We start from the raw sequence: 15,973 nt of genomic DNA on the forward strand, positions 1-15,973 counted from the left end.
GTTACAAAACACGGCCTTTGCAATGCTCGTGTTTGAATCGGGATGCAGGTAGCACTGCCTGCATGTCAATGGGCATCTTCTTGTATTTGCAACACACCATCCTAATCTTGCACAAGATGTCTATACATCCTCTACAGCATGTGAAGTAATGTTGTCTCTCTTCTGCACGTGGGGATATACAGAGTTGGGACAGAATGTAGCTGCCTGCAGCTGAGTGCTTAACCGGCTTTGAATATCTGCTTCCTTGAGTGGTGTATAAGCACCTGTATCTGTTGCCCTCAGATGGCCCGGTGAGTGTTCAGCATTTCTCAAGATCAGTTGATAAGTTCATAATGTTTGCATGATGCTTTACACATGCAGTGTACTATGTGGATGATAATGACCTGAGAGCATCTCTTCTCAAATTCTGCTGTTCTTAGCTGGTAGCAACGGTGGGCTGTTGTGCTTGGCTTACCACTGCATTGGGCAGCTCATGCATGTTCTGCCTATGACTGGAGAGCAGAAGAATGGAGCATCCAGGATTCCTGGGTACTTTTCCTACCTCTGGGAGGAGAGGTTAGGTATCTTATTCAGGAGTGGTTCTGGTGTTAGAGGTCCTGAGCTACGCTGTTTAATGGTGTCTGCGTGGTGTTTATTAATTTGTGAGCCAAACTATTGGTGTGATTAGAGACACCAAACATGCAATTTAACATCATAAGTGTTGTTAAGCAGAGGGGGTTTAGGTGACAACATGGGACTGCTGGCATCTGTGTAGTTTAGGCCAGAGAGACTCTCCTCTGTCCTCAGTTCCTTTGACTGTAAAATGAGAGGAACTATACCTCTGCCTCCTAATTTGGAGTCATGTTCATCAGTACATGTGTAGGGAGTACAAAATTCAGTTGGTGGAAAAAACAAAACCAGAAATCTTACAGGCCCAACCTAGGGTACAGCCTTGTGGAAGAAAATGTGTTTGTCAGGTAACAAGGGTAATTTGAAGCTGTGTGTTGTTTGCATTGTGTTAGCAATACCCTAGGTGTCTGCTATGTGCAGAAGGCTGGGGGCTGTAATTATGCAGTTGTGAGGGCTGGAATGGGAAAAAGAATCAAAAGTTTGCACGTGGAAGGGCTGCTTTCTCTATTAAACTTTGTCATTCTTCCCTGGTTGAGCCCGGAGATCTGCAGAAAGCATTTCACTGGCCACAGAAGTATGTCTCTGCCAAATGCCAAGTTCTTCTGTGAACTCCTGAGGAGGCTTGAAAACTTACTGTGAGCAAACCAACTTGTTTCTCTGTAGTGTTTCTGGAATAGGATTTATTTTCAATACATAAATTTAAATTAATTCAGCCTGAGGCATGCAGCTGGCATGTAGAATGCCAGCCTGAATTTGTCAATCAAAATTTGATGGGCTCACCTCAGAGCTTGTAAGCACCGATTTTAGTGCTGATCAGGAATTTTCCTACCACTGAAAAAAACCCAACATCCCCCATTCAAGAGTTGATTCTAGTTTTAAAACAGATTAAATTCTTTCCCTTCTATTTCCTCTTTCAGTTTGAATATTTACAAAATCATTTTCTCCAACAAAATATGTTTAATAGAATGATATTTTCTGTTCAAGAATTCTGACTACAGCTCTGGAGAGCTGTGATGCAAATACTCCACCTGCAGTATTTATTTAAAATTAAACCAATGCAAAATAGCCCCCTCAGACTCATTCCCAAGGCTCTTACACAGCTGAGCAGCCCAATGAACAGAATTACTTGTGTACTTAGAGCTTAACCGATACCTGAAGACTCTTGTATCAGGACTAGGTAGCACTGAAATTATTGCTTCTACCTTGATTTTCCACTGGAATCTATGGATAGTTGTATCCTCTCCTTCAGAAAGAGAAGTCTCCCTTCTGAAATTTCAAGCTCATTGTCAGCCTTGGCACCTCAGTGCCATGTTAGGCATTCAGGGGTGCAGTGAAACGGTTCCTGTGGAGTGGACAGCCTGGCCTCAAGAAATTGGACCTTACTAACATGGAGTTCAAGTTTCTGATTCCTCCCTCCCACTTTAGCCCCGCAGTCCTAATGCTGCCTTGAGGTTTCTCTTGTGTGCAAGCTCTTGCTTGGATGCATGGACTTCGCATTTTAATGGAAGTGAGGCCCAAGCTTAAATCCTTTACTGGACTGAGATCAGAAGTGCAGTAAATAGCTCCTAAGTATGAAGTACCACATGGAAGAAGTAGTTGCGGGAAAAAAAAAGACAGACAAGTGGAGTTATTAGCTTGGAGACTCATGCAGAACAGAGGTAGAGCACTTGATCTTTTTCTCTTGTCTGTGGCAACCACAGTCACTGCCAGCCCAACCCAATCTACTACTGAATAAACTCCCCTTCCCTCTGCTCCTTTGGCTTAAGTGTCCAATCTGTGCTTCTGCTGAGCCAGATGTGCCATGAACCTTCTGCAAGAACATTTCATTGCCTTTTCTGATTTATGGCAAGGAATGTGTCTATACTCAAACAGGCAGCAGCAATCTAGATATATCAAAAGAGGAATTTACTGTCTTGGCAGACTTGCCTGTACGTTTGGAAGCTATCTGCTATAGCAAGAAGGCCACCTCAAGATATGTAGTTATCACAATCTGCATTACTCTTGCTTGTTAGCATGGGATATATGGTCAAGGGGATGGTGTGGGAGGCCTGCCAGGATGGCTTTCAGTGCATTGTGTCACTTTCCCTACTTCACTGCTCTGTGTCTCTCTGTTCTTCCCTTTAGAGGGGTTTTCCTCGACACCATCCTTCCCCGTCGTGATGATAACGGGGTCCGGCCAACTATTGGTCAGCGTATTCGCCTGAGTCAGGGAGACATCGCTCAGGCAAGGAAGTTGTACAAATGTCCAGGTAAATATGGCTTGTGGAGATGGCTTCAGCTTTACTGTAGACACATGGTTTATCTGGAAGTCATTGGAGTTCAAGAGCACCTTAACAATCCCTTTGACGAAAGAAACTCAGTAAATGTCCACCATCAAGTGCTTCAGGCTGGAGATGTGGGAGAACTGAACTTGCCTAACATGTGTCTCCTGTTAGTGCTTTGCCAGTATTCCTGGTTGGTTTAGGGCTTCAGGTTGGTCTAGTGTAGGCTCTGTTCATAGAAAAAGAAATTGATATACAAGACCACGAACAGAGTGGGGACTAGGAGTTAGTGGCAGAGGGATATCTGATAGCCTGGGACCTCTACACACCAACCATCAAACTTCTGTTGAGTTATCTATATAATTGTTGTCCCAAAGATGAGCCTTGAGGAAACTGTAAGTGTATTTCTGTGATGATGGTGTGTTGCACTGAGGCTTGGGAGGTAACATGCAAGAAAACTCAAAGGTGAAACCAAGTTGTGAAACAACCGGGTGCTGGAAGCTGGTGCTTTGGGCTGTTCAGGAGAGGGATCTATCCCTCTTTCTGCTGTTGAAGAGTTGATAGACTGGGAACAGCTTTGATAGAGAACCTATCTAGTATGTGTGACATACTAAAGACTGGTAGTCTGGGTTCTGCTTTATGTGAGGTCTGAAAAGCTGCTAAAAAGAGCATTGGGGTCACAGATGTGATTGGGCGACAAAATTTACCCGTCAAAACAAAAGGATCCTTTTGAAGTGTAGGTATTAGTGAAAGTTTATGCAACAGTTGTAGCTGAATAGGTTAACAGAGGAAAAAGAGATTTCAGAGAAGCAATCTGCTAGACTTGAGGACAGGTTGAATGTGAGGATGTAAAGAGAGGCTTCAAGCAAAGTTGCACTCAGTCTGGTGCCTGTGGCATGGACGGCAGCAACTGAGAATTGATGTAGCATGGGAGGTGTGATGCTCAGCGGTAGAAAATTTAACAAGCGCTGTTGAATTTCTGCAAGTAATGAAACATCCATGAGAAGATATTGGAGAATGAGAGAGTTGCTCTAATTTTGCAGAATGACTCTGTAACATTCATAATAATGCAGTAAGGAAAAAAAGACTTTTGCAAGCATGGCCCAGGAGTTTATCTAAATGGGTTGGTCTAGCCAACACAGTCCAGTTGAGAGTGGCTTTGACTGATCATAAACCTAATATGATCATAAATGATTAAACCTCTTGGAATAAGCATATCACAGAGAAAGGGAAGAAGGTGAGGAGGAGGAATAACTTTTACAAGTATACAAATTTGCATCTTAAGTGAGTGGCTGGCTAGCACTGCTCTGAGAACCATTTATGAGGCAGTGGAAAGTGGTTGATAGCTAGTGTGCAAATCAGCTGCTTCTCTGTATTCAGATACAGGTCAGAGAGTATGGGTTCATAAGGGTCTAGAATAAATTCTGAGGACTTCAGGGTCTGGGATGTTTGGGGATCACTGCTTAGCTTATAGTGAGTGGTATAACTTTCTTAGGTGTGCTAGTTATAATTAGCTTTTTCTTTTCTTTTTACCACTTGTAATTTTCTCTTGGTTTTGGTTGAACAAAATGTAGTTCTTGGAAAATTATCTCACTGATTAATTTAGGGATTAGTTCATTTGAATACTCAAAAAAAATTTAGGTGTGTCTTGTACCTTGTTTTTTAATTGAGTCAGACTTAATCCAAGCCAGCTTTTCATTCCCATAGCTGAAAACATCAACTACAGATTCAGATTTTTCAAGGCAAGCTGAAAAGCAACTTTGGCCTGAGGTTAGAGTCAAAATAAAAGCTACAAAAGCAACTTTCTTTAAAGTGAGGACCCTTCTGAGTCTCAAGTTTTCCACTTGCAAAGTAGAACTTTTCTACTTTTTAGGTTTTTTCACACAAAGCTTTACCAGATGTTGTTGCAGTTCAGAACTGACTTGGCAGCAGAATTATTAGAGCTTTAAGCCTAATAAACACATTTTCTTCAAATATCTATTGTTTTGGTTTAATTTTCTTTTTTTTTTTATTTACAGTTATCAACAGTTATACACGGGTTGCATATGAAGAGAAGGGGCGCACTAACAGCTTCAGCTGCCATTTGAATATGTAGCTTGAAAAGTTCTCTTCCTTTGAAAAATGCAAAGCACAGGATTCAAAGGATGTCAGTTGTATGTTCAAGCAGGGTCTAAATGAGTCTTTAGGTTGAGGACAACTTTGTTCAGTAGTCAAGCTGAGAATTTTTAGGTAAAATGCAACAACATAATCCAGAAGTTGAAAGACAGGTGGTTTCCCTTTTAGAAAGAGCATCTCCATCTGAGAATGCCTGAGAAAATCCCCCAAAAAAGATCTAGCATGGTGGAGGATAAGTTACAAGCATGCACTGGTATGAATGAGAATGTCTGCTGTATCTATTGTAAGAAACAGGGCTCTCCAACTCATTAGACTAGAGCTCTTGTAGCTGCTACAGTTAGGGCTGGCTTAGCTTTTCCATTCTAAAACCCTGCTGTTTTAAATTGCTCTTAATTCCCCAAATCTTATACCTGCTGGGTTAAAGTTAGTGCCAAGCCAGGTGAAACCAAATGAAATTTGCTGAAGGAATTTCTGGAAGGCAAGTTGCATTCTGCTATGTAGTAGTAAATGCTAGATTTGATATGGCTGCATAGTTGAGGATTTGATGAGTACAGTCACTACAAAATGCTTTAAAACAGCACATCCTGCTGTCTTGTGTTGTGCTAAAGGAGACAGGCCTGTGTGTCTATGCTATGTAGAAATGGTTAAGCTATAAATTGAGAATCGTCCTGCATTATATCATCCCATCCAATTCTCCGTGCATTTTCAAAAAAATATAGTGTACCAGTAACCAGCTGATGAGCAGTAAGTGCCTGTCACTGAACTACTTAATTTACAAATGACTTCTGAGGCATTCACCTTTTCTATTTTGCTTTTTGCCTCTGTTCCTTTCTAGCTGCTTTAACATGCAATAGCCCCTTCATGATGGGCGAAAACCACCTCAGCTCAGTTTCTTGGATCTCAGAAGTACCAAACAATAGTCTTATTGGACCTTTTGGCTTCTTTACTACTAGGTGGAGTACAGTTGTATTGCTTTTTGGTGTGCTCTGCAGGAGATTGTGCTCTACACACAAATATACATTGCTCATTATTATTGTGCTTCCCCAGCACGTGCAAGCAGTCGCTTTCCTCTGAGCTGAAAGGCCAGCCTCTCCCAGTGTGTCTGGTGAGTTTCCTCACTGTGTAATTACACTTAGGAGAATTAAACCTGGGCTGTCAGAAACCTTCACTGTGTTACAGCTGAGGGCAGTAATCCTCAGTCCTGTGTCATTATGGTCATGTAGTATGCATTCCCAGTGATTTAGAGCTCTCTTTATCATTTCATATTTGTTTAAATGGATTTTTGACCAGAGAAAAAGAACATTTATTTATCTTGGTGAGTTATGGATTGGAATCCCCTCTTCACTGGGACACCTTGTCAGATGTTGGCATTCCTAGAGCCATCCTAAGGTGATGGCCACTCCAGACCATGCATTGACCAATGGTCATGCCAGATGATCAGCTGGAGAATGGTTTGCTCTCTTCAGAATAAGTATGGCTGGAACTCAGCTTCTTTGAGATGTTCGTCTGCTGGGGCAGCATGCATTTCCTGGTTGAGGGTCCTAGGAGCATCCTGGGAGCTGGAATTAGCCTAACAGATTCTGACACAGATAACAAGGCAAGATATCTTTGCCAGAGGTAGAAAGGAAGAAAGTGTATTTATTCTGCAATTAGAAGTCCAAATTTCTTCTCCACTTCATGCAGGTTATCACCTTTTACAAGTGTCTCTCTCGGTCCACCTGAAGAATACAGACAGCATCACCTACCAAACATTTTGGGAGAGGTTATTAGCTATTTCTGTGGAATTTAAACTAAAACTTGCTGTGCAATGTTCCTTTGTAGTTGCATTATAGTAAGGGAAGTTCTCAGGGCTCAAAACTGCTCGAGAAGGAAGAAGCAGTGTAGACGCTTTGATGTTTCATTTATTTTCTTCATTCCTCTGGGGCAGGTGTGTGAATTTACCTGCCTGTTTTGCTCAGTGGTGCTTTTTTCTAGCATTTCAAAATACCTTTGGCTTTCCTGACAGGAATCACTTTGCCAGATCCCATACTGACCTGTGCTTTGAAATATGTGCAACCTGTTCCTAGGACTGATTCCACCTTCCAGAGCACTCCTATGAGCTGTTTGGTTGGGCAAAGCCCCTTTTTGTGTCCCTGTCTATTGTGTATGTAGTCTGATCTGTCAAGCTGTGGATCAAACTGCTCCAGAGGAATTGAGAAATTCTGGTCTAGGTGACCCCCTCTGCCCTTTTTGAAGATATTAAACTTTGTGAATGGGACCAGCCTCTTTTCACCTCCAACTTCCGACCCACCTATCTAAATGTAATCATGGCTGAAAAATTAGTGAGTGTGTGATAGCAGCATCAGGCAGAGAAGCATCCCTCAGCATTTCCATGAGAAAGGGAGCCAGATGTTCGGACTTGTCAGATCTTCAAAGCACTGCTGCTTAACGAGGGATTTTTGGGAGCTGTCTTGTCGTCACTGAGGAAACCAAGCTGCAGGTCAAGAGCAGCTTTATAACGTCAGTGGGTTATGAAATCGGAAAAAAACTGGAAAGCAGGCAAGCCAAGGTCCCAGTTCCTTGTGATAGGTATTTGCATGTGTCTAGCGAGCACTCTAAAGTAAATAAGAGCTTTGATATTTGTGATCCTCCCACCTAGCCAGTCAGCTGCTCTGCAGATGTAGATGGTCACTCCTTGTTCCAGCTCAGTCCTCGCTCAAAGAGCAGGAACTACAGTAGTTAAGGCTTTCACAGATGTTGGAAGCTGTGGTTCCCTAAAAGAGCATATGTGTGTTCTTATTACTTGCTTCCCAAAAGTCGCTCTGGGATCTACATTTCATCAACTGCAGCAGATCACAAAAATGGGAAGGTAGAGAGCAGAGTGAGCTGCAGTGCTCACGTTTTAACCTGCACATGTGACAGCAGGGTAGGTGCAAGACAGCCAAAGCATGAGGGCAGTGGAGCTCACCCTGCTTTTGTTAGGGTATTTTAACCCCCCAAAAAAGTCACTTAACAATGGTAACTAAGGAGAACTTCACTGAGCAGCTTGTAATGAAGGGAAAACAGATTTGTTGGCAGCAGTCTTGGGATTGTAAGGTGGGGCGGGGTTAATATTTTGCATTTGATTAGTGCATGAGATATTCCTCAGCAGGGTTGAAACCTGAAAGTACTGGTGTGTGGAAGGAAGATGAAGGAAGACAGGTGCCTCTAAAAGCTGTTTCCCCTGTGTCCTTGCACTGCTCATCTTCTACCTTGGGAATTCTGACAAATTTCACATAACCCCTTTGGCAAGGTCTCAGGTGGTCAGTATCCTTTGGGCAGTATCACAAATGAACAATCTTAGAGTACCAGCCACCAGCCTGCACACAGCAACCATGTGCAAACATTTTGGTAGCCTCTAATGTCTTTCAGAGTGTCACTCCTTGTTGCTGTTTTCTTTTTTTTTCTCCTTCTCCTGCAGCTTGTGGAGAGACCTTGCAAGACTCATCAGGGAATTTCTCAGCCCCTGGATTTCCAAATGGCTACCCCTCCTATTCTCACTGTGTCTGGAGGATCTCAGTGACCCCAGGGGAGAAGGTAAGTGCCACAGTAGCACAAGGTGTATTCTGCACTTCTCTTGGATGTGGTTTTGCCTGTGAGGACATTGTTAGCAGCTGCCAAAAGATCTCTGCATGCCTGAAGTGCAAGGATGGAGCCTGGAAAGGCTCCTGAGCACCATCACTGTCCTCCCAGAGATGGGATCAGGAATACATGGTCCTGAGACAGGAAGAGGTAATGCTGGAGCAGAGCCCCCTCTGGTCTGGGATGTGTGTTGTTCTTTGATCCTTCCCGTCAATTTGAGACTGAACCCTACATAGCCTTTTCCTGCCACCCACTGGCTCCAGCCAAGCTCACCTTTCAAAGCCAGATGTCAGTCAGATGAGTTAGATAAAGTGTGCCAGCAAGCTGGGGTCCTGAAGGGAGCTGAGGAGCCATGAGTGACATCAGTGGCCTGCCCCTGTCACACAGGCATAATGTCCCTGTCAGGACACTCTCTCTTCCTGCCTTGAACTGCCGAGCCCTGCTGCGCATCAGTCACCCACCCTATCCACTTTCTTCCTTGCTCCTTTTGTTTTATTGATCTTCCTGTGGAAATTAAATCTTTCCTTAATCCACTATCACCAGCCCTTCAGGCCTTTCATGTGCAGCCCAGCTTGGGAGCTCCTCGGCAGAGTGGCTTTGCTGAGGACCACCCTTGAGATGCACTTAAGACTCAGACTTGAACAAAGAAGAGCAGAGCTCACTCGTTTTGCAGCAGCCATCTTGCTCTGGGACCTGGTTCTGTCACCTGCAAGCCCAGTCCCATGCAGTGCTGAGCTTCCACCATTAGCTGCAGAGAGAGTTTCGCCAGGGGCAGAGGTGCCAAGAACCATCCAGGTTTTGAAACTATGGCACTTGGGAGTTTTGCAGTGTAAATCTTGCTGTAAACTCTCCCTTTGTCTCTCAGCCTTTTTAGAAGAGTTGTGTCAGACAGGGTCAAGCATATAAGTGCTGAACCACTAATGTTAAAAATCAAGTTCAGATTAAATGCTTCAGTTTATCTGTTTAATCAAATGCAGAAACTGGTACAAAATAGCATCATAGCACCAAGGCATTAGCTTAGAACAGATATTGGGCTTCTAGTATTCATCTGCATAGAAACAGATGAATCTTATTTTGCTATCCAAAGTCAGAAAACTGCAAAAGTATGAACAAAGTAAGTGACATCATTACAGACTGCACTCTGCACATCCAGACAGGACTTTGAGGGAGAGTATCTATTTTAATCTAATGATGTTTCTGTGGCAAACTACAGATGTAAATTAATACATGGGTCAAATCTTGCAAGGACAAAAATGCCACCAGTACACCTCATTGGTGCCTTTTGTAGGCCCAGAGCAAGGCCCGTAGTCTGTGATACAGAGGAAGGAGACCAAAGGGATAAAATTTTAATGCTAAACTCTGCTTTGCAAAGCCACTGAACACGCGGTGATGGTGTGAGTGTAATTGTCAGAATGTGGAACTTGTCAGCAAAATTAGCTATATCTTACAAGCATAGTTTATATAAGTGTATAGACCCCAAACATCTGTGTTTTGGGGCAATATGTTTCTCTATGTTGATCACATTAATCAAAGCCAAAGATTCACTTTTTAATTTTAAAAAACCCATACTGGACTTTTTTTAAGTGGCATTTTAGTAACTGAGGAGCAGTGTCTGTGAATTACAGAATGGATAGTAAAGTGCTGTCTGGTATCATTTACTTTCATGGTTTAATAAAAATACCTCGAGAAGCCTTTCTTTTTTGAGGAAATCTGATAAAAAATCCAGCCAACCGTCCAACTGTCTGTTCCTGCATACTCACTTAGGCAGCACTGTAGCAGAGGTGAAGCACATAATCTGTAGGGTCTTCACTTTAAAGTAGCTCCATTCCCAAAGAGAAGTGTGTATTCTCTCCTTTCAGATTATGTTAAACTTCACATCAATGGACCTGTTTAAAAGTCGCCTTTGCTGGTATGATTATGTGGAGGTACGCGACGGCTACTGGAGGAAAGCTCCATTACTGGGTGAGTAGCAGTTTCATTTTAATTGCATTTCGTGTGGTGTTCTTGATGCTTAGAGTGGTGGATGGGGAAGATAAACAGAAACAAACCTTCCTTTACCTGGAAGGAGCCTACATCTGGCCAGTGCACTGGCCAGCCATTAATGTCTCCAGAGATGTCAGAGTGCTGTATTCACACCAAATGATCCATGCTCCAAGGCCTTTGGTAGCAAAGATTTTATTCCTTCCTTTTCCAGATTGACAAGTGAGGCAGAGAGGGAAGTGAGCCAGGGGCATGACTGGGACTAAAAATGTTGTCACTGGAGTTTTATTATCGCTTTTTCCTAAGACTGGAGTGGAACTGTCGGCAGTCAGTGTGAAGCAGTCATGCAGGTCCTGGGCCAGCCTACTGCCATTATTTCTCAAGTGTTGGTGTTTACAAACACACAGTAGTATGTACTTTGAGCGTCTGTAGTTCTAGCAGGGAACTTGCTAGACCATGCCTAAGATGTCAAACTGTGTAAGGGCTCTACTCTGCTCCCGCTCCCAGAGATCTCAAGGAAATTCAGCTCCTCTGTGTCCTCTCTATTCCTCTGCCTCCTGCTATCATAACTGTAAGTCTTCTGTCACCCTGAGTGGGCACTCAGGAGTCCCACCTGCTTTGCTGCTGGCTCTGATCCTGACTCCATCCCCTAACCTCAGTCTCCCAATGTGTAAAATGTTGCACTGCAAACATCCCTTTCTGCCTGAAAGGAATCAGGTTGTGTAGCATCACCAGCTGTGTTAGAGGTGCTGTGTCCTGTGCTTCAGCACAGGACTGGGCTAGTCAGCATGTGGTCAGTGGGCTTAAGGAGGTCTGGGTGCTCTCCTTGGCCCCACTGGACATCCCAGTGCAGGTACCAGGCGAGGTGCTGGGGCTGAAGCTGTGCTGCTCTCCAGAGGTTTCTGTGGGCCTCCCTTTCAGTGCAGAGTTGGCAGCTGGTTTTACTGCTTCCTGCCTGTTTTGGGGTTGGCAGCATTTATTGTTTTCTGCTGCACATGCATCAGGTAACATTTCTCTAGCAGCTGCAACTTAGCTCCTTGTTATTTATTTTTTCTGCCGAGTAATTTAAAGGTATTTCAGAAGCCAAGCATCTCCCCATCCCGCAGGTGGACTCATGAGTGTTTCCATCTGGAAGGAGACGCTGCATGAGTGGCCACAGCTCCCGCAAGGAGTTGAGCCCATGAAATTAGCTCGGAAGAGGCAGACAGACGGCAATTCAGCAGGGGGCGGGGAGGGGGATTAGTGTGAATTGTGAAAGCATGGGCTTCTTGCAGGGAGAAGAAATACATGTGCGCTGCATATTTTCCCAGGGAAGTGTGTGAAAACCCAGCCTTTAAATGGTGTATAACTTTTTATGAATGGGCCCTTTATCACACTCCGAGGAGTTTGCTCATTCTCGTTCCTCATCTGCGTTTCCTTTCCTTGACACCCTTGTTAAACTCCAAGTCTAAATCCAGGAGGCAGTTGCTCAGTGACCCTAGAGGAAAGAGCTCTGCAGCACTGATGCTGTTTGTTAGCATCCACTGTGGGGGTGGAGATAGAAGATGCTATTGGTATGCTGCAGGCTGTCACACTGCCCCAACAGTGCTGGGCAGCTTGGGGGGCACAGGGGCTCAGAATTGAGTAGCCAGATAAGACTAGGGTCTGAGGTAGTATTTGGATGAGTGACTCCACGAGAGAAAAAATCAGTGGTGAAACTGCTGTTGAAGAGAAACAAAATTTGCAACTCACCTTCTGATTTGTACTGACTGGCCTGTCACAGTGGCATAGCTCTTGCATCCTTGAAGGTCACAGCCTTCCCAAGGCTGCCGAGTGGTGAAGGTGAGTCAGGCAGAGCCAAACGTGGCAGTAGATGACTGGGCAGCTGACTAAGCAGGGGGCCCTTAGGCTTTTAATGCACAGGATTCATGCCAAATACTCTGTTTCCCATACATAGGAAAAGCAACAACAGCCTTCTCTGCCTGCCAGCCAACAAGTCTTGAACTATCTGTCTCCTTATTCAGTGTAGGGAACCACCAATACAGCCTGCTAATGGGAACTAAGGTGCTATCTTGCAGGTAAGGCATAAAACAGGTTTTTACCTGGTGAAGGTTGTTCAAAGAAGCGTTTGCCTGGTGTTGCAAGGCCAGGATCCCTATCACCACTGTCCTGACTGAATTCAACCTGAGAAACTGCTCTCTGCCTGTGTCAAATTCCTACTGGGGATTCAGTTGAACAGGATTCCAAGGCCCTTTTGAATTCAATATAAAGCTCTTCTGGTGTCAGCTGAAGTGAAAAACTATGTTTGCACTGAGTGCTTTCATGAATGTTTGGTGTTTGCTCTGTTTCTCTGAGGACATTCTGGCTGGAACAGGTAGAGGAGCACCAAGTTAGGGTTGTTGAGTTTTTTTTGGGCTGCAGATGCCATCTGCAGTTGTTCTGCTTCAGGATTCATCCTTGCTGGCAGGACTTGGGTGTTTACCAGTGCTGGTGCATGCCAGAGAGCTCAGAGCTGAGTGAACCATGGAGCAAAAAGGCTCTTGGTCTCTTTCTCTTGAGAGTGAATGACTGCAGAGGCTTAACTGGGAGGAGGTGAGAGCAGAGGATGAGATAAGGGGTGTTTTCTCATCAGCATGGCCACATCCTGCCCTCAATTTGACTTGGACAACTTGCTCTTGGGTGCAAAATGCTGAAGGAGTTTCCAAGCCCTAGCACATGGAAAGGATGTTCCCTAATGTCACATCTCTAGAAGGATAGGGGATGGTTCCTCACCCTTCCAGCTCGTTTGCCTGATTATATGGTCAAAACAAGAGACCTTTTGAATTTACCAGGGCAATAGAGTCTGCGTCTGTGACTACTGGATTCTTCTCCCAGCAGAAAACCTTTATTAATTTAATAATTGAAGAGAATATGAATTAATGGTGGTGGTGGTGAACAGAAAATCATTCAAAAGCACAAGTGGTGGGAGTGAAAGGGTGTTTTACACAAGCACAGCTCCTTTAACCACAGGCTCTTTGCTTCCTGGAGCCACAGGTGCCTGCTACGTGGTGCTATCATCTCTTTCCTGCCTTCTAGGTAGATTCTGTGGTGACAAGATCCCTGAACCAGTAATCTCCACGGACAGCAGGCTGTGGATCGAGTTCCGGAGCAGCAGTAACATCCTGGGCAAAGGCTTCTTTGTGGTCTATGAAGGTACAGCCCTTTGCTAGAAGTCATCTGTCGTGTTGCATGGAGCAGCCAGAACAGGATACAGAGATTTATGAGATCAGCAGGAATTCTGCTTCACTGCATGCTTAGATACAGCCCCTGCTCTTGTTTTCATGGGAATTGGCAGATTTTGTGGGCTATTTCAGCAGACAAGACATGGATCTTCCAACTAGATCATCACGTTTTTGGGGGGGCAACAGATTGGCTGCAGAGAGCAATAGCTTCTGTTCATAGGCCAGATTCTGGTTGCTCTGACTAGCCCCAGAAATCAACAGTGCTGGGTATAGCAGGAGTTCTTTCCAGTAATTTAACAGGCAGAGTTCTTTTTTGGCTCTTACATTTTATATCATTTAATGCATCTTATTTTGGAGGGTTTTTTCCTCAAACGCAAAGATTGTTCTTTGATTTCTCCCTTGTATGCTTTATTTGCAGAAGATTAGAAATTAGCATGTCAGATCTTCTGCAGGTCAGGTACTTTGGAGACTTGCATGGCACTGGGATGCTGAAACTACTTCAGAGGAGGAACAATACTATCAAAGCCACTAACAAATCAGTAGTATCCCTTCTCCGTATATGCTTAATTTTTACAATAATGATTCTAAAATGTATTAAAAGCCTTCGTTGTTCTCTGAGCAGCAGGAATTTTATTAGAAGTACTGGTGTTGTCAACAGCATTGAAGTTGACTGTATTGGTATTCAACGTTGCATCATCTTCTTTCTGCAGCCATAGGAACAAGCATGACATTGGAAGCCCAGTGCCCAATTGTCCAATATATTAATGAATAATGATACTAACAGAGGGAAGTGAAGAAAACATGGGACTGTTGGGGAAGTGCAAATAAATCATATGAGGATTTCACAGCAGTGTGGGGCTAACAAATCTGTTTCACAGGAGAAATATCTGCTTTCTGCAGGCATTGTTGCCCCAGAGACAGAGGTAGCTTGCCTGATTTTTTTTTTTTTTTTTTTTTTTTTACATCTCTCTTGAGAAGCAGCTGTTGCATGAACCATGTGGTTTGTAACATCCCTTTTATGGTAGTTTGGAATTAGAAGTGATCAAACTAGTGTGTCTGTAATAGATGTTTTATTTTGGCTTATTACTTTAGTGGGCTAGTCAGCTTAATTCTTACAGTGGGTTATTCACCAGTGATATCTGCTTCAACTTTAAAAGAAAAAGAAAAAAAAAGCAAGGTGTGGATTGTTTTGGGTAAGCAACTTCTCTGTTCTTCATCATGTGTGTTAATATGGCATCATACTTCATATTGCTAAATGGTATTGAAAGAAAAAAATTTTTACATTGACTACATGCCAAAGTCACTTTGCAAAACTTAATCTTCTCTTTACAATTATCTATATTTCCTGTTGATTAATAAATGACTCCTAATGGTTCAGTAAACATGAACGATACTTGCTTCACTTGTCTTTTGAGGAGAGCAAATGAAAGTGGAATGTGCATCTAGTGGTCAGACTTTGCATCTTTCTGACTGTTCATATTTTCCTGCTTCTTCAAAACTCTGTTTTTTTATTTAACCCTTTCCTGCAAGACATTTCCCTTTGGAAAGGTATGAAATCTATGGCTAAGCCTGAGAGCAAGCAGAGTATGATTGGTGAAAGCCAGCTTGTACCGCAGAAATTGTGATGGCCCATTGCATAGTTCTTTTCTTAGCTCAGCCTCCTCTTGTCAGAGCAGCAGGTAGTGAGATTATCTACATCTCTCTCCATAATTTATTTGCTGAAATGAGAGAGTTTCCAAAAATGTTCCTTAATCCCTATTTCCCCCTGATGCAAGCTCTGCTAAGGGCTCATTTCTTTCCTCTGTTGTCAGGTAGCTTGCTCAACTGTTTTGGGACTTCTGTGTCTAAGCAATAAGGATAATTTTTATTTTCAAGAGGGATTACCCTTAAATGTTTAATTTTCTATCCATTTTTTTTTCCAAAAGCTCTCTGTTTTGCTGTTAGTTCCTCTTTTTCTGTTGAACTCTTATCCCTCACATACTGAAAAGCCAAGGTGGGCTTTAGCACTGCTTCTCTGTCATCTGCTTTAGTGAGAGTGCATGTAAACGCTCGTGCATCTTAACTCTGCTGGGAGCTCTGTAGGTGAGGACTGAGTTTTGGATTTGGATTCCTCCAGGTTCTGGCCCTAAAGTTTTCAGTTAGATAGGAGGAAAGAGACGGAAGTATGTAGCCACATGATGGAAGAATTGCTTGATACTAAATGACAGT

General features: G+C 43.5%; 1 protein-coding gene across 4 annotated transcripts in view; it reads left to right on the forward strand.

The window, feature by feature from the left end:
• The window catches only part of TLL2 (tolloid like 2), a 101,006-nt gene that overhangs the window by 66,590 nt on the left and 18,443 nt on the right, over positions 1–15,973 (forward strand). For 3 of the 4 annotated variants that reach the window (XM_042802391.1, XM_042802488.1, XM_042802545.1), the window contains 4 exons: positions 2,734–2,858; positions 8,425–8,540; positions 10,445–10,547; positions 13,620–13,736. In XM_042802391.1, the coding sequence (XP_042658325.1) occupies positions 2,734–2,858; positions 8,425–8,540; positions 10,445–10,547; positions 13,620–13,736 (461 nt within the window). The remainder of the gene's footprint in view (positions 1–2,733; positions 2,859–8,424; positions 8,541–10,444; positions 10,548–13,619; positions 13,737–15,973) is intronic. The other variant, XM_042802447.1, reaches the window with a different exon arrangement.

This window comes from Tyto alba, unplaced genomic scaffold (genome assembly GCF_018691265.1).
Source record: "Tyto alba isolate M040663 unplaced genomic scaffold, T.alba_DEE_v4.0 Super-Scaffold_1, whole genome shotgun sequence".
Taxonomy (NCBI): Eukaryota; Metazoa; Chordata; class Aves; order Strigiformes; family Tytonidae; genus Tyto; species Tyto alba.